The sequence below is a fragment of the Sceloporus occidentalis genome, unplaced genomic scaffold (assembly GCF_023333645.1).
Source record: "Sceloporus occidentalis isolate IW3139 unplaced genomic scaffold, rSceOcc1.0.p SCAF_7, whole genome shotgun sequence".
NCBI lineage: Eukaryota > Metazoa > Chordata > Lepidosauria > Squamata > Phrynosomatidae > Sceloporus > Sceloporus occidentalis.
The window spans coordinates 46,484,984-46,504,329 of record NW_028316987.1 but is presented as its reverse complement, the minus strand read 5'-3'; the positions used below and the strand labels follow the sequence as shown (position 1 = coordinate 46,504,329).

Sequence of the window (19,346 nt, the reverse complement as noted above, 5' to 3'; positions counted from 1 at the left end):
TGTGTACATCCTGTAACCAGGGCATTAATGGTGGCTGGGAGGAAAGGACTAGGCTGCATGTGGCAAGAAGATGACAAGTGTTAGAGCCAGCAATCTTCACAGAAGGCAGGAACAGGTCATCCTCACAGTAACCATTCATTACGAATCCTAGAGTTTGTAAATGTTACCTTTTTGAATGACACCTCCCAGAGTAACCATGCTGGCTGAGAGACTCTGGAAGTGGTAGTCCAGAATCATAAATGCTCTAGGCTCTGATGAAAGACTGGTATGGATTTTTTTAAAAATTGAAAAATGGTTGAAAACATGTTTCTTGAAAATCAGAAGAATCTTGAAGTGGCAAAAATCTTTGCAATTCAGGACTTATTCTGCAAAAATAATTTTGTGTGTCTCTGTGTGTGTTTATACAGGCAAAAAAAAATTTCTGTGCATTATAAATGTGAATAAACATGCAACAAACCTATGGGCAGTCAGACAATTATATCATGTTTATTTTTATTTCTGGATTCACATATGAAAGAAATCAAATGCTGGATGTATTTGTCGGTGTCTTATTGCTGAAGTCTTTTTTTCTACAGCACCCAATGTTCCTTTCAGTCAAGTGATTCCGTCACCTTTATGGCCAAAGTCTAAAGCAAGGAGTCTTCAATGACAGTCAAGTTGTGCTCTTGAATATACTGAAGCAAAATTTGCCCTCTCCTGTCAATGGTATGAAGCCAATGTTTAAGTCCTTCAGATCCACCCTGGTTTTCCCAGAATTCCTCATCGACATACAGTGATTGTAAAAGAAGATTTTGTAAGCATCCTGACTTCAGCACAGTCACAGCTGTCTTGGGAAACCTTATTATGAGCATTAAAACAAGAAAGAAGGGGGAGATCATCACTCAAATGCAGAATCTCATAAGCTAAGGCGATTAGAACATATGAAGCAATCATATTTTTGCTCTTTTAGACATTTAGATTCCTAACTTTTTATGTAAGCAAGATAGGAATTTAAGGTTAAGAGATTTTGCTTCATGCATTGGGCATGATCTGCCTGATAAAAAAGCTAATTCAGAATATATGCAGAATTATCTTGGTGAGTTACACTGGCTTAACAGGAGCTTATGTTAGTTTAGGAACTTTTCCTGATATGCACAGGGTGTCATCCACTACTTCCTTGTGCAATAGCTTCCCCAGTCTGATAGACATACTTTATGTATGAATAAGTCTGGTTCCAATGCAATATTATTATTATTATTATTTTGCAATGTAAAAGGGAAATATTATTAAGAACAGATAGGCCATGAAACTTACAGACTGCTTCCCATAACACTTGCCTACCATGCATCTTACCCATCTATGCCTTGCAGAAGCCTGAAATTAAGTTTAGCTTCTGGATGGAGAGGCCTGCCTGCATTGTCAATAAATACCAAGTGGGAAGGCTGGCTCCTCCGGATCTGGAAAAGAAGAGTAAAATTTGGCAGTAATATGAGGACATGCGTGTTTATGTGATCAGTCTATATAACATCATGTTTTGGACATTTTTGCTTTACTGTTCAACACATTTAGGGTTGCATGTTTCTCAATAACATCTCAGGCTGCAGAAAAGCAAGAAAAATGAGATCATGGAGAACTGAGGAACAGTCTTAGAGTAAGATGAGGGCTTTTGGATCTACACGTGAGACTTTTAGCTAAGCATGAAGTTGGACAGGCTTTCACAGCTAGGATTATTTAAGATGATTTTTCTTAAATGTATTGTTCCCCCCATCATTTTCCTTTGAGAAATATTTATTTCACACTATTGAGAATCTGAATGACATTTAAACTTCTGAAAACCTATCCCCTTCTACACACAAAAATGGGGGTACAAGAGGCCACTAGTTGACATTAACAGGTTCCAAAACTTGAATAAGTGGATTTCCTTTTAATATTGAGATATAACAGATTGGCCATTTGGGGACCAGTGGAGAGTAGGAAGATTAGAGAAGCATCTAGCCATGCTCTATACCCAGATGCAGACTGATAACATCTGCCAAGATCCATGGGATGGGGGGGCTCATCAAATGATGCCAATGATCTGCATCTGGCTATGAGTCATAGGAGATTATCACACAGGAAAAAGAAAAGGTTGGAGAAGGAATGCTAATCGGTCAATTGTACTGAATCATTTCGCACAACATCATGTGAAATCCGTACTTGTCGTGGCAATAAAGAGGAATGCTCCAGGAACATTTCATTCACAGGGAAATGTTTTGAATACTTTTATGATTTCACATAAATCGTGCTATTGTGAAGGTGCAAAAGCTCATTGCAATCCATTCATGCAATTGAAGTTTTGTCGTCATCAATTTTTAAATTTTAGCCAGATTCCCCATGGTGCTGTTTGGCAAGTTTAATTCCTGTGTTGCTTGGCCATCTCAATAGAATTACATCACTGGCTGCTGAGAGAGTCGCTGCCCTTTCTTTTAAATACTGTATTCCTTGTAATGTTTAGCATTGCTAAAGTTAAGTTAAGAGGAATTTAAGAACCCAAGTAACCCACTCTGACGTAACTGAAATCCATGCATTTCCTAAACAACTGTGGAAAAACAACATGTAATTGTGAAATGCTAAAGTGCGATATCATTCTTGTTGCACTATTGCGCGATGGTGCGAAAATATATGGTGCCATAGCACGAAAGTATCGGAATTGGCAGATAATGCCATAATCATGGGAGGGTGTTGAAAATAAGCCGGTGTGATAATCTCCATAGAGAGATACTTTTCTAATTCCCGACCAACCCAATGAGCCATAGAACTGCCATTCAGGGAGGGCTACTGCAGAAAATCTGTGGGTCTTAGGGGAGGCTTTGGTTACTATGAATAGCAACCTCTGCAATAACCAAAAAAATACATACCCAAGTCAAGTGTAACATAGAATTTCACTTGTGTATGGACAATATCACACTACTGTATACTGTTACAGTGCCATTGTTCCACTTTAACTGTTATGGCTACCTCCTGTAGAAACCTTTTTATGAAGTTTTGTGAAGCCTAAGAGCATTCTGACTGAGAATTCTAAATGCCCCTCTCCCTAAACAGCAAATCCCAGGATTCCACAGGAGGCAGCCGTAGCAATAAAAGTGGAATAATAATGCTATAACAGTGTAGTGTGATACAGTCCATAGTTACTAATAGGATATCAGCCAATGTGTACAAAACTCAGTGCATAAGACAAGATCAGAGCCTGGAACAATTCCTTTTAGGGAAATTGCAACTTCCATAATCCTCCAAGTGATACAGCCAAGAATTGGAAGATTCTGGGAATTGTACTCCAAAAAAGGAATGTTTCCATTTTCAGGCTGGATTCCTAAATCACTATATAATTATGCTCTATTCTGTCAAGTATAAAGTTCACCTTAGCAACAGAGGTCTCTTAGTCTCTCAGACAAACTTCAGACTTGTTCTTTTGCAATTACCTTCTTTCATCCCAAATATTTTATTGTGACATTTTACCTTATGAGCTAGTAGAGAAATACAGGGAAAGGCAAGCAGACATGAGCATGCCAGGTCATCAGTCACTGAGACTAAAACAGAATGAAATTCAACCATTGGGAAATAACATACCAAGATATGGACCAAAATCAGCTCTGTGGGGTTTCGGCATTTCTCATGGAGCATTTCCTGAACACAGGGCTCAGAAGGATCTGGCTGAAAACCACAGCAATATCGATCCAGGCGGTCATGGACCTGTGGAGAATGTGAGAGATTCAGAAGCATCAGAATTGTGTATCAGAGAGCAAGCATGGTGTAGTGGTTTGAGTGTTGGACTACAACTGTGAAGACCAAGGTTCAATTCCCCACCCAGCCATATAACCCATTGGGTGATCTTAGGCAAGTCGCACTCTTTCAGTTTATGGAAAGGCAATGGCAAACCACCTCTAAATAAATCTTGCCAAGAAAACCCCATGATAGGTTCACCTTAGGGTCACTATAAGTCGAAAGTGACTTGAAGCCAAGGCACACACAATGTCAGAGAACTGGAGCTTGGGAGTAGCTAGTCACAAACAAGTTACTTGTAATTAGCTCACTTTTTTTGGCAACACCTAAGGAAGGGATGTGGTGACTTAGTAGTTAACCATTTCTGATGATCGGAAGGTCAGATGTTTGGCAGTTCGAGGTCCGAGTGCTGCATGATGGGGTGAGTTCCTATCACTAGTCCCATCTTCTGCCAATCTAGCAGTTCAAAAGCATGCAAATGCAGGTACAGTTGCCCCTCCTTTCTCGCGGACTTGAGATCCGAGTTCTTGATTATTCATGGAGGGGCAACCTCCGTTATCCTCAGTGGGGTGTACCCCCACTCTCAGGGGCACACCCCATTCAAGCCTATGGGGGACCTATGGGGCTTGAATACATACAAGTCTCCATTTTTTGGAAGTGGTCCAGAACAGATCCCCCACAAAAATGGAGGGTCGACTATAGATAGACAGGTACTACTTCTCAGTGGCAAGGTAACAGCGTTCAGTGCAGTCATGCTGGCCACATAACCACCAGATAAGTCCTCGGACAACGTTGGTCCTTCGGCTTAGAAACGGAGATGAGCACCACCCCCTACAATCGGTTACGACTAGACATTTACCTTTAAGGTAAAATTAAATAACAGACCAGTTGTAATATAACAAGGGAGAATTCAGAGCTTGAACAAAAATGGAGGGTTGGTGTTTTGCATGTGGAGCACACCCAACCCACTAAATGAGTGTGTGGAAGGTGAACAGATGTGCCAGCTAACTGTGCTTTTCTTTTGCTGTGCAATTCTGTCACACTTCCCAGACAAATGTCTGCTTGACATTCATCATCTGTACATATGGAGAGGCAGCACATCTGAGCAGGGCAGCCATATTTCATCCTACTTTACAGAGATTAGTCCTCCATTTGAAGGTCTATCAGAGGACAGCTCTCTATTTGAAGATGCCATACATGTGCAGGGCAACCCAATTGAAGTCCAAGTCAAAGATAGAGAACCATAAAGAAAAGGGGGTCAGAAAGTTGTCCATCAACAGCATCTGGGATATAGAATAAGCAGAGCAGGCATATAGATCACCTGAAGCCCCTTCACACTACCCATTATAGCACCATTAAAGGCCATAGTTCCATCCTATAGAATACCAAGATTTGCAGTTGGGGGAAGGTTATTAGTATTCCCAGCCAGAGAGCCTTATTAAACTACAAACCTCAGGATTTCATAGGATGTTGTCATGGCAGTTAAAGTGGAAACATACTCCTGTAGTTGTGTAGTGTGAAAGGGCTCCTGGTCACACTATGTGGATGAAAGACTTCATCATGCCACCTTCAACTCTGAAGAAAGTTAGCATCTGGTGAGGTTTGAACTGTGGACATCTTAACTTCTTAGCAGCTCTTGTTGTTAAACGTTTCTCCATCTGATTTCATAACATGAGAAAGTGCAGTTATTTCGCTAATAAAACTGAGCTGATATTCTCACCATTTCAGCAGAGAGCGTGTTAACAGAATATTTCCAACTGTGAGAGTTGGCAGTCATTCAAACCATCGCTCTGCTTTCTCGCCTTCTAGGTTGCCAGGGGAAATATTGACACCTTCCAAAAAAATATCCTAGAGCCTCCATGTCACAGCTGGTGGCAGTGAAATTGCTGTTCCCCCATCCATCCTTCCACAGATCTTCAAAGATTTCATTCTTTAGATTGTCAAGAAAGGGATGAAAACAATGTGTTACTTTGATTTTAATGTTGTCTATGGAGAGCAGGTAAAGATCACTCAAATTCCAGACTTAACAAAGCTATCTACATATGTGTAACCTTGCAGAGCTGGGAAAAATTAGAGGGACTAGAACTCCCTCTAGTTATAATACAAAAGTAACTTTCAGTAACAGTAGCACTTTGTGGCTATATGTTTGGGCTATTTAGAGTGTATGGAATCTGGTGGCATAAGCATAGAGCTCTTTCACATGGAGGAGGCAAGTGTTATTAAAACGTGATTAAAGCGTGGTAATAGCCCAATTGGGGGGAAGATTATCACACCCCAGTGCACTTCTCCCATTCATGTCAATTACATAAATTGTAATGGACATGTCATTGGGTAATAACAGGAGTTTCCGTTATTACCTAATGGCCAGTCCATTACAGTTTATGCACGGGACACAAATGGGAAAAGTACACGGGGGTGTAATAATCTTCTCTCCAAACCACTATTGCCACGCTTTAATCACATTTTAATTATGTTTGCCTCCTGTGTGAAAGAGTCCATGGCGCGGTACAGAGTGCCAAAAAGAGGTGCCAGGGAGGCGCCTCTCTTTGCTCCGCAGCAGCGCCGCAGCAACCAAATTGCTCAACACTGCTGCGCAGCAAGAAAGAAGCACACAGAAGCGGCTCCTTTTTGCTGTGCAGTTGCGCTTCCGCAAACCACCAGAGACGGCACGATGATGTCACAGCTGTGCAGCGCTGTTTGGATGCTGCGCTCCTGTGACGTCATAGCTGTGCACACCATGTGAATGGTGCTGCGCAGCTGCGACATACTCCTCATGTGCTAGGGTTGCAGGGCATGTGCACGCACTACCCCAAAGCAACCCTAGCACGTCACCATGACGCCGCAAGGGCCAGTATGTACCAGGCCCATAGTTCCAAAAGAACGACTTGATTTTTAGAAATCACCAAGATTCTATTCCTAACAGCAAGAAAACATGTGCTCAGTGACTCCAGCAGAAGAAAACAACATGAATGCTATCTTCTATTTTTGTTATTGAAGGAACTCTGTTACTCACTCAGCAGACCACATCTGAAACCAGGGACTTTCAAAACCAGTATGAAATATAGCAAGTTATATAAAAAATCCTATTGAATTCATGTAAGCCTTTGAGTAGGAGCCAGTGTGGAGTAATATTTTGAGTGTTGGACTACAACTCTGGAGATAAGGGTTTGAATCCCCAGTCAGCTATGGAGACCCACTGGGTGACCATGGGCAAGTCATACACTCTCAACCCTTAGAAAACTCTGTGGCCTTATGATGTTAGGCTCATAATTTATGGCCTTAGATTCTCTAAAAATCAGAAATTACTTGGATGCACACAACAACAAGCCTTTGAGTATACCTGATGTTGTTTCTTGAATCATGTCCCATCCAACTGACAAAACTGGAAGCCAAAAGAATCCATTTGAGATTTTCATCTTTCAGGAAGAAAATTCTTGCTTCTATACCTATCTTATTTCATGTCATATTCGCATCTCTTTCTCTTGATAAACCCTGCTATGCTTGCTAAAGAAAGTCCATGGTAAAGCACATAAAGCAAGGGGTATGTGTGTCTGTTTGGAACTGGAATCATCTAGGAACAATGCAAGTGAAAATATTTTTGCCACAATGCCCGATTGTAAGCATGCTGATTTTGAAGCCAATCTGAATGCATTAAATGGAGCTCAGGGCCAAAGGAGTGCAGCCTCCTGCTGCCATGTGGTTTTAAAACTAAATGGACTCAAAGGAGGCTGTCAGGTTGAGCAGAGGAAAGTCCAAGGAATTGAGCTATTTAACATTTATCTTTCTAACTTCTCAAATTCCACGCACATACCCCTGTTTTTGCCAACCATTAAATAAGGGCCTTCTCAATGGCTACTCCCAATTCTGGAACTCACTAGGGAGGGTAGAATGGTTCCCTTCTTGCTTTCCTTCCATAGGCAGGCAAAGACCTTTTTATTCTGATAGGTTTATAGAACTGAGGGTTTTTAAGGAAAGGATCCTTAAGATAGTGCTTTACTGTTTCAGAGAGCCAGCATGGTCTAGTGGTTTAGGTGTTGGACTAGGACACTGGGTGATCAGGCTTTATATCCTGGCTCAGCCATGGAAACCCACTGGGTGACCTTGGGTAAGTCACATTCTCTCATCTTCAGAGAGTGGCAATGGTAAACTCCCTCTGATGAAACTTGCCAAGAAAACCCTATGATAGGGTCGCTGTAAATTGGAAACAGATTGAATGCACACAACAAATACCGTTTTTAAACTGTGCTTCTTTTAAACCGCTTTCTCTTTTCTTTTCTAAGTGTATGTTTTAAAATGGGACCAAGATTCTAGGTCAGCTACTTAGTTAAGTACTAACTACATCTCCTAGCCCAACCCCTTCCTCCAATCATGCTTTACTGGGCAGTAGATGTTGTGAGCAATAGAGATCTGGGGTTTTTTTTGGGGGGGTTGTCAATCGGGATGCAAAGGACTGATGTTTCCACCCCTCTTCCACCAGTGATACCCAGAACGATAATCAGAAGCAAGGTCCCTGTCACAATTCCTCTTTGTCCCAGAAATTGCTGGCAGGAGGGATCTGTCAGTCAGTTGTGTCCTGATCTCCAGTGGATCTCCACTGCTTGCAACAGCTGCTGTCTGGAAAAGCAGGATTGGGCAACTTTTACTATCACTACGTATTCCCTGTATTATTGTCACAATTGTGAATATGTTTGGAACATGAATATGAATGAGGTAAGACTGCTTAACTCCGGGTTCAAAACTGCCATTATGAATTCCAGTCTATGTTAGTAGTTTAATTCTAATTTAATGTTGGCTTTTTGTATGTTTTTAGCTATATTATAATCATTATAATTTGTAAACTGTATTGAGTTCCAATCTTGGGGGAAATCCATAGTATAAAGAGATGATGATGATGATGATGATGATGATGATGATGATGATGATATTGCAGAGAAAACCAGTTAAGGACCAAATAGGGGCATAAAAGTAGTGGGAGGGAAAGAAACCTTCTGATTTATACCCTGGAAGAGCTCTGTGTGTGTGTGTTTAATGGTGACTACATTTTGTTCTTGGCTGAAAATGTTTATGTACTGGAATACCAAGTTCATCTTGGTGAAAAAAATTATGTTCCCACTATATCACAGATACCGTTCCAGACATTGTTCTACACTTATATCATCATGAGGGGAGGGGACCTAAAGAACACTGGATGCTGGACTTCTAATGAAATAAAACAAATACTGAGAAGTATAGTCTGCAGTTGACCCTCCTCATTTGTGGCTTTGACTTTTGCGGCTTTGATTATTCATGAATTCATGGTGTGCAGTTTTTCTACTTTCACAGGGGCATGGTTCCCTTAACCCCAGTGAATGTGGAGAGCCCATTGTATATAAGGCAAAGAAAATGTGCATGCTGGACGTAGCCAGAGTAGGTCCTTTCTATTGTATTTGGACAGCACAACCTTATGACAGTTTACTTAGAACTCTGTTTTATCCTGGAGAAGGGACTGTTAAGAGGTGATATGATAGTTATGTATAAAAAAATTTAAAAATCTTATACAGGGATGGGAATCATGCAGTTGCTGTTGGACTGGGGTCATTGACATCATCTCCCACAATTTCTCAGTACTGGCTGTATTAGGTCAGACTGCTAGGACTGTCATATTGAGGACAGAGCACGCTTGTTTTCTGCTGCTCTGGAGAATAGGACACAGAACAATGGATGCAAGCTGCAATAAAAGAGATTCCGCCTCAACATTAGGAGGAACGTCCTGATATTAAGAGCTGTTCAACAGTGGAACACACTCCTTCGGAGAGTGGTGGAGTCTCCTTCTTTGGAGGTCTTTAAACAGAGGCTGGATGGCCATCTGTCAGGGGTGCTTTGACTGAGTTCCTGCATGGCAGGGGATTAGACTAGATGGCCCTTGAGGTCGCTTCCAACTCTATGATTCTATTATTCTGTTTGATTATATTCAACAATTCTAGGGCTATGATTATGTATCTTTAGATTGGGGTGGGAATCATGCAGCCCTTTGGGCCCCTTTTATGTAATATGAAAGGACTATACTTCCATGGCAACATCCTATTGAATCCTTGGATTTGCCATTTAAAGAGCAGTGTTTAGAATGCTCAGTCAGAGACCTGTAATGCCTCACCAAACTACAACCCCCAGGATTCCATAGGATGCAGCCATGACAGTTAAAAATCATATGGCTATAATCATATGATGTGAAAAGCAATAGCATCACTAGGGTGTGCAAGAGTGTAGACCTCACCAGGTGACACCCCAGTGGGGCAGTACACTCCAAGGGACTGGCATGGCTACTGGGCAAGTGAGAAAGGATGCTTTCCCACTTAACCAGGAGTCACGCAGGACCTGAAATGAGCCCTTCGGAGGCTGCAATACTATCCCCCTCTTTAGCAGTGGGTTCTGGGTGGTTGGTGCCTTCAGGGTTCAGTACAGTTGCTCAAAAAGCAGTCACACCGGGTCTTGAAGGTCTGTCAGGAGGGCTACCTTCAGGGTCTGCTTGCAGCCATGGCAGATCCTAAAGCCTTTTCCAGGGAGGAGCTGCAGTGATATGGGTGGGTGGGTGGGCAGACGGAGGGGAGGGCAAGTCAATTTGCCCCCACTCAACCACCCACCCACACCAGGTGACACCAACCTCAGCGATGCCACTGCTAAAAGGGCCTTAGATGTTGATGGACTGCAGGTCCCAGCAGTCTGACCTAATATAGCCAGTACTGAGAAATTGTCGGAGATTAAATCAACGACCTCATCCAGCAGCAACTGCATGATTCCCAACACTGTGTAAGATTTTTATTTTTATTTTATTTTTTAAAGCTAATGTGAGCAGATAGAATGACTTCCTAATGCTGACCTCTAGCAGTTCTCTTAAATCAAGATCAAATTATCAATGGGATTTTTGGATTGTGCTACTACCTACTTTTCCTCCTGTGCACACATGCAAATACATGAAGGGATGCTATGTGGTTATCGTGGAAAAGAACAGGTTTTAGATTCTCTCAGAATGAGTTGCTGTGCTCCAAAGATTTTATAATGTTTGTGAAGAGAGCGCCTTCTTGGTGGCTGCTCCCATCTTGTGGAACTCCCTCCCACAGAAGGTTCAGTTGGCCCCCTCTCTGCTTTCTTTTATTTATCTATGTTTTAAATGTGTTTTTAACTTTATGTTTTTGATATAATTGTTGCTTAACTTTTAAAAAACTTATTTATTAATAGATGTTTTTTAGCACTACTTTGTTTCACCTTGTTGTAAGCCACCTTGAGTCCCATGCTTGGAGAAAGGCTTGATATAAATTAACTACTGTATATACTCATGTATAAGTCTAGAAATTTAGATCAAAAAATTGACCCAAAAAGCCTAAGTCGACTTATCCACGGGTCAATGCAAGTACTGTATCTTAACTCTTATTTAAAAGAAGGAACCATCCCCTGGTGAAAGGCAAGAGTATAATCTGTCCTGGAAGCTCTGACCCCCTCTACTCTCTCATCCACCCAACCTTAAGAGTGAGCACAAAGATTTATGTCTGCTGGAATTTTGGAAGTTCTTTGACATTGTTTTGCTTTGATAAGTTTAGGTCCTTTGTTACTGTATATGCCCCTAGGTTTTACCCTCGACTTATCCAAGGGTCATATCAAAATCTATAATTTTGGCACTCAAATCTGCCCTTGACTTATACATGAGGTCGACTTATAGTCGAGTATATACGGTAAATAAAGTCAGTTTGTTTTCATTCCTCTGGGGATCTCTTCCTTCTATTCCCTAGTCCTTCAGCCTTCTAGATATCCTCTCTCCCTTTGCAACAGTTTGCAGTGGACTGTATTTTCTGTTATCCTTAACTGTATGTTTGTTGCCTGAGTAACTGAGTAAAACTTCATGGGATCAGCCTTACTAACATGACAGGACTGAAAATGCATTCCCATATGAGGAATTTTGTGCTGGCACTTATCCTATTAGGTATTTTATTTGCTTCTTTATTATTTTCTAAACTACCAGTTCTAGATTAGTTCAAACATAGGCAGAGGGTGGGGATATATAATGTGGTCTTGCCTTCTTTTATCATATTAATTAATTGTATAATTTGTAGATATTAAAATAAAAAAGAACAAATGAAGGATGGATGAAAGTATCGAAGCAAGAGTTCATTGTACAGGGTGTGCATGGGTGTGTAAGCAGACATACCGCATGCACATAGCTACAAAGTAATTTCATATGGAAATTGTTCTCTTTTTTTAAGGAATGGCCAGATGGTTTTTTAGACCAAGTCCTGAAAAGAACCTCTGTTTTATCATCTTGGATGGACATACCAAATAACTGGATCTAAATCATTTGGCACCTGAATGCACTAAAGAACTGTAAGCTTGGAGGCGTCTCTTTTCACAAAAGGATTCACTTAAAACAAACACCAATATCATGTGCCAAATACAGAGAGAGCAATTAAAACTGCACCAAAATCAAATCCCCTTCTGAAGGTTTTTCATACACTGCAAATTCCCGTAAGATGTTGGCTGAAATATGCAAAAGACTGTAAAGGGTGTTCACAGTATACTGCACTCTCTTTTTTTGGAGCCTCTTTTTCTTGGCAGGAAGCTCTGCTTTCTGTGGAGAGCTATTTACAGAGTGATCAGAATTATATCAGTGAGTCGAGGTATGAAAAAATAAAAATGACAAGTTGAAGGTCTTTCTATGAGCTGGGAGGGGGATATGATGGATACCAATCAATGCAACTGATTTGTGGGAACCTACACAAGACAACTTGATACAAAGGAAGCTACAAATAATAGCGAGAATGTAGGAAAGTCCAATAAAAACATATAATAGTGGAAACTCTGTGTAATCAATAAAATTTGTAAACCATTCTGTAAGATTAGGAAATCAAACTCTTAACTAGAATAGCAGTTGACTCTGCATGAACAAACCACAGGGTTCAGTTCACAGTGTCAACATCTCTTCAATCTATTGTGATGGAGCCATCCAGAGCAGGCCTGGTATCCTTGAGGGACAACTGTTGTTTACAGTTGGGGTACAAATATTCCCCAAAAGGACAACAATCACATCTGTCTTGAGTCCTTCTTTAATCTCCCACACTGGGTGCATCCACCCAGTTTGATATCACTTTAGACACTGCAACTCCTTCCAACAGAATCCTTGCAGGCGGATGAGGAACTTAAAATCCTCTAATGCACCCAATAATTAGCTATAATCAATAAGCTACAGATTTATTGATCTCTGGCAGAAAACTGTCACCAAATAACAAATCCCATGATTTTATAGAATGGAGCCCATACCTTACATTATTTCATACATGAAAACTGGGACACATGTGACCAAACTGCATCAGAGGGGCCTGAACAGACAAGCCAAAATAAAGCTGCATCGGTTCACTTTGGAAGTGCGCTGTTTAAATGATGCATGCATGCTCTAAGTGGCCGGAACCCACGCCAAAGCCACACTCCAGTCCTAAGGACTGGGGCGCAGTTTTGGCACACCTTTTGGTTTCTAAAGATGTGTGTGGCATTTAAATAGCATACCTCCAAAGTGACCCAAAAGCAGCTTTATTTTGGCCTATCTGTTTCGGCCCAGAGTAAGGTTGGCCAGGCAACAAGAGGTAAAACGTTATTACTGAGAAAGAACACACAAAACTACTATGGTAAGCCAAAAAATGTCTGGAGTTTATGTACTGAGTTTAGGAGTAAGATTCTACCTCTTCATCTCCTTTCCCTGTTGTTGAGTTAACTGGATGCAAACTACTTTGGTCCTTTGAACTCAGTTTGCAACAATAGAAGTAAGCTGAGGAAGAAGGAGGAAAGTGAGAGAAGGAGAGAGCAACAGGACATTTTTAAAGGTAGCTGAAAAAAGTAGGACAACAGATGATTAAATAGAGCCATCTCCCTTCTAAGGCCTCATTCCCACTACCTTTTAAACCAGATTGTGAATCAGTTTGAACCAGTTCAAACGACCCTGATTCCCACTTAATCTGAATCACTGAAGCGATATCGAGAGGGGAGCCATGCGCTAGACTATTTAACCCATGTCTTTTTGACACTTTTTTTTTTCCTGCTTCTTTTTTGATAAATCGAATCTGCGCAAGTGTGAACCACATGCGGATTGGAATTGATTCAAATTTCCCCTTCGGCCAGCTGGAATTGAATCATTTTGAATCGATTCAATTATGAATGGGAACCACAAGTGGATTATTTTGGAGTGGAAAATGTGATCGGGGCAAATATAGTGGGAACCATGCTCTGCTGTCGAATTGATCCATTGATTCGGATTGCACACCAATTTATCTGTAAGTGGGAATGGGGCCTAAATCAGGACAATTGGAGGGTATTGGAATCAAAGTGCTAGAATTGTATACTGTGGATTCATCCAGTCTCCCTGGCAAAGTATATCTTTGAGCACTGTGGGAAATTAAAACAGCACTGCCTCGTGCTGTTTGGAGCATTGCCTGGTACCAAATCTGCTGTGGTGACTGAACTGTCTTTCCTTATTTCTTTCCTTAAGTCAAAATACAAACTGCACAGGAGCCAGGACAAGAATGGATTATTTGATAATTTTTAGTATTCTAGAAGGCCTCCTGAATGTATTACCAGGCCAGCCCTGTGAACAAGGCAGTGGTGTACCTAGTATATTTGGCACCTGGTGCAGATCATTTTTTTTAAATACCTCCCTCCACTCTTCAACACCTTTTTCCAGATCTGGCAGAGCTGCTGGCCAGATGGGAAAGGGAGGTGATTTGCATTCCCGCCCTGCCAGCAGACATGCTAGACTCAGTAGACAACCCTTTCCCACCAGTCGTCACTGCTGGAAGTTGGTTGCTGCTGCTGCTGCCCACAGCCTTTCTGAGTCTGATGGAGTTGCTGGTGGAGCAAAAAAGAGAGGTAACTTGTTTTTCTGCCTGGTCAGCAGGCCCACCACACTCAGAAGGCAGCCCTGTCCCACCAGCCACTAGTGGGGGTGGGCTACTACTGCCTGGTAGCCTTTTTCTCACTTGGCCAGCAGCTCTGCCAGACCTGGAAGTAGCTGCTGGGCAGCATCAGCACCCTACTCACACCAGTGGCTGCAGTCAATGGATGCAGAGGCATCCAGGCTGGTGGAGGAGGGACAGCCAGGGGGATCTTGGAGTGGATGGAGTAACTGCCCCACTGGGTGTTTACCCCCCCCCCCAGGTGTCACCTGGGTGGTCCATACTCGCTGCACTCCTCTATTGACACCCCTGCAACAAGGTTCATGAATGAGCTATGCAGCTTGCTTCACTGGAAGAAGAAAAGGTTCACAGAAGGCCCGTAACATGTCTAATAACACTTCCAGGAGGCTCCCTAGAATCTTCTGAGCCTTCAGAGCAGCCACATCTAGCTTGATTCCCAGAAGCCTTGTATTTGTGGATGAAATAAAGATGCTGCATTCCCATTAATTTCAGTCACTTCTAATATGGTGGATTCAGCAGTGCTTTTTCAGGGGACCTTTGGGGCATGCAGTCAGATCCTTTTAAAAAGAAATAAAAGACCTATACAGTTAGGTAATTTCAGGGAAGGGGTGACAAACGTTTAGACATAGTGCTGCCAGGCACTATGAGTCAAAGCACAGTTAAAAGGAAGGGAAAATGTTTGTATCTGCCATTTTATTCTACTCTAGTTTTTGTTATTGGTTTTAGGTGCATTTGCTTTAGGTTTACACTGTGCATTTTAACTATGTTGTGTTTAACATCTGTTGTTGTAAGCTGCCATGAATATCCTCACAGAAAAGCAGGCTAGAAATTAATAATAACACGAACAATAAAAATGTGCTGTAGCTCACAGAGAGCTTCCTATTTCTGTTTCCTCTGGAAGGCAATCTACTCAGCCCCTTTCCAACTTCTTTATATTTTCATTCAATTGTATTTTATGCCTGGACAATAAAGAACAGTACAGAGGTTTAACCAAAAGAAGGGAAGGAGGAAGGAAAGTGAAAAGAAAGAAAGATTTGCTGTGTGATAAAGAACAATACACAATATAAATTAAAAAAAATTTAAATGGTCATATTAAATCATGTAGTACTTCCTAATGTTAGCAAAATAAACAACATTTATTTATCTGTTTACTTATACTCTAATAGTCTACTTATCGTTCAATGAGGTATATATGGTTCTCTCCCTCCCTCTCAATTTATCTCCCCAGCAACCCAGTGAAATAGGCTGGGTTAAGAGAGAGTGACTAGCACCAGGTTATCCAGTGAGCATCACAACAGGTAGAGATTTTAATCCAGGTCCTGATTTGATACAAGAGATCTCACAATCTACATGACAAATTTGTATTTCTTGTGTAAGATGGTCCTTACTGTCAGAAAAGATACTCGTTGTTCAACTATGAATATATATATGATCCCGAAATTAAATTAAATTAAATTAGAGTTGGTCACTTATACATCTCTAATGGATTTAGGATTTTTTAATGACAGAGACTTCCAGAATCTGCAATGAGTCATTATGGACTGATTAATTATAATAGTGAGAAGTCTTGCAACTGAACTTCATGCTGCAGCCAATTCATGTGAAATCAGAGACAGTGATCTAATTCCAACTCATAGGCCTGTTACAGACTGCCAAAATAAAGCTGCTTCGGGTCTCTTTGGAGGTATGCTATTTAAATGATGCATGGGTCCTAAGAGTCCAGAGGTTGCACCAAAGCCACACTCCATTCCTAAGCACTGGAGTCCAGCTTTGGTGCAGCTTCTGGATTCTTAGGATGCATGCATAATTTAAACAGCATACCTCCAAAGAGACCCGAAGCAGCTTTATTTTGGCAGTCTGTAACAGGCCTTAGTCTCAGCTTCTGATTTGATCAGACCCACCAAATCAATGGAATTTATGTTAATCGTTATCAAGTTCTCACTGATTCAGAGAGTTTACTCTAGCAAGAACTGGCTTTGGGGTTTTAGGATGTCTTTCACAAATGTATAAAATACGAATAATAAATCAGAATGTTATCTATAGCCATTTCTATAGTCTATGTATATTGTGTACATGTGTGCATTTAGCGACCCTATGAATTTCTTAGGGTTTTCTTAGGCAAGGAATAGAGGTGATTTGCCATTGCCTTCCTGTGAAATATAACCTACAGCACTTGCTGTTTGGCTTGTGTGATATTATATTACAGCAATGAAACATTTTCAGTTAATGCCCTGTTGGTTTTTTAGGCTATTGTGATTGGAGGTCAAATGTATGTAACCTGGGACATCACGAAATGTATGACTGCTACCTGACTAATTATCAAGTCTGCCACCATTGTTAACTTTTGAAAATATTAGGAGTACATCCTCAACTTATTTTTAGTTTTATAAGATACCCTTTGTATACACCAAGTTCCATGGTTTTGTCACAAGACTTCTTCCTCTTATCATGAGTTCAGCCGCTGCATTTTTAGGAAAAGAAAAAATAATGGTGCTCTACCACTAGGTCTACCTGTAGAAGAAAATCAAAGAGTGCCAGTCTGGCCCATTCTGAATGGAGGACAGTCAAACACGGGGGTTTCCCAAGTGATGTTCCAGAACCTTCCATGCCACATTGTTGCTTCAGTAGCACCTGATACTGCTCCCATCCTAGAGCAAAAGAGTTCTGGTCATTATTGGAATCGTTCAAGTGTTGTATATCAGGTACCCACCATACAATGGGCCGAGGGGCACCATTGGTGTACTTGTAGGGTAGCAAGGGACTGTTAAATTTCCTGGCCACCACAGGTAGGCTCCGATGGAGCCCCAACACTCTGTCCAAGTGAAAAGCCAGAACCTCATAGAGGTCAGTGGGCCTTTTGATTAAACCACAGAGCCCCTCCAAACAGGGACTTTTGGAGTCATGTGAATGGACATCTTGGTTGGATGAAAGAGCAACTTTAAGTATTTGCCCATGAGCAGGGATTCTCTCTTTGTTTAACACTGTACCATTGGCCAAAAACTTCATTCTAAGCATATCATCCAAAGTAAACCACGGAAGCATCTTGTCAGATAACCTCAATCTGCCTGCCTGTTTTCCAAGGTGGCCATAATCTTGAGGCTTTTGGCACCACCCTGATTTCTGCAGCCTTTCTACATTCTGTGGATTCCACATGTGAGATTTATCCATCCATCCCCAAGCCCCTGTTGTGCTCTGGAAGGGCTGCTTGCCTGAGATAACACCTTTGATCAAATCTGAGGGTTGGCATTCAGCGCCAGCTGTCTGCACATCTGTTTTACATGGCTCCTGTGGTGCAGTGAGCTGGCTTGCAGAGGTATTCTGAAGCAACAAAAGAGATCCAAGCTTTCCATCTCTCAAAGGAGAAGAGAAAAAGGCCACAGGACTCGGTGGGTTCCAATCCACTTCCTTCCCATTTCTCCAGTGGGGGGAGAAACTAGCATCTTTCCTTGCATTCTTTAGAGTAAAAGCCCCAAACTCTCTTTTCTTTTTGTAGTTAGTCCTGGAGGGATAGTCTTTGTGTTGGAATAGCTGGCTGTGTTCAGAGCTTTTTGATGCAGTGTTATCTTTTCTAAGCTGCCCATTATCCTTCCTCCTTTCTTGTAAACCCCTGTGATCTGGCCCACCCTGGTTGTTTGGCCTTCTCCTTTGTTTGCAGACAGAGCTGGGATTTGGTAGGGCTTGTCTTTTCAAAAAGTTGGTCCACTTTCTCTTGCTGAAGTGCCATGCCTGCTGAGCAATGGAGGGGGTTGGGTTTATCCACACCCGCTTAGCAGGAGCAGCTCTCTTGTGTGGCTCATCTCCAGGTAAAAACTGGAAATTAGACTTCTTGTAACTGTTCAGGGATGCAGGAGAGAAACTAGTAAGAGCAATCACAGACAAGGCAAGCAAGAAGCAGCACCCAGCTGTAGGAGATCTGTTCAGCCTCATTCGATTCCATGTCCGCTGAACCTGTGGAATCAGAAAAAGGAGATCATGTTTACAGAGGTGACATTCTAGGGATGTTGTTGAAATTTCAATATATAGAAACAAGATGTGTCAGCTAGAAAGGCCAATGCAATTTTAGGCTGCATGAATAGAAGTATAGTGTCTAGATCAAGGGAAGTAATAGTGCCACTCTATTCTGCTCTGGTCAGGCCCCACCTGGAATATTGTGTCCAGTTCTGGGAACCACAATTCAAAAAGGATGTTGAGAAACTGGAGTGTGTCCAAAGGAGGGCGACCAAAATGGTGAAGAGTCTGGAAACCATGCCCTATGAGCAACGCCTTAGGGAGCTGGGTATGTTTAGCCTGGAGAAGAGAAAGTTAAGAGGTGATATGATAGCCCTGTTTAAATATTTGAAAGGATGTCATATTGAGGAGAAAGCAAGCTTGTTTTTCTGCTGCTCCAGAGACTAGGACCCGGAGCAATGGATGCAAGCTACAGGAAAAGAGATTCCACCTCAACATTAGTAGGAACTTCCTGACAATAAGGGCTGTTCAACAATGGAACACACTCCCTCAGAGTGTAGTGGAGTCTCCTTCCTTGGAAGTCTTTAAACAGAGGTTGGATGATCATCTGTCGGTGATACTTTGATTGAGAGTTCCTGCATGGCAGGGGGTTGGAGTGGATGGCCCTTGTGGTCTCTTCCAACTCTACAATTCTATGAGTCTATGATTTTAAGAGATTAAGTGCTATGGGTC

At 41.7% G+C, this 19,346-nt stretch overlaps 1 protein-coding gene across 1 annotated transcript in view; it reads right to left on the bottom strand.

The window, feature by feature from the left end:
• Window positions 1-510: 510 nt before the first annotated feature.
• GASK1A (golgi associated kinase 1A) overlaps window positions 511-19,346 on the bottom strand; it is a 43,121-nt gene continuing 24,285 nt past the window's right edge. The window contains exons 2-5 of the mRNA XM_089531310.1: window positions 17,178-18,614; window positions 3,586-3,708; window positions 1,333-1,436; window positions 511-837 (exon numbers count right to left, since the gene is read on the bottom strand). Of these exons, the coding sequence (XP_089387436.1) occupies window positions 627-837; window positions 1,333-1,436; window positions 3,586-3,708; window positions 17,178-18,614 (1,875 nt within the window). The 3' untranslated portion in view covers window positions 511-626. The remainder of the gene's footprint in view (window positions 838-1,332; window positions 1,437-3,585; window positions 3,709-17,177; window positions 18,615-19,346) is intronic.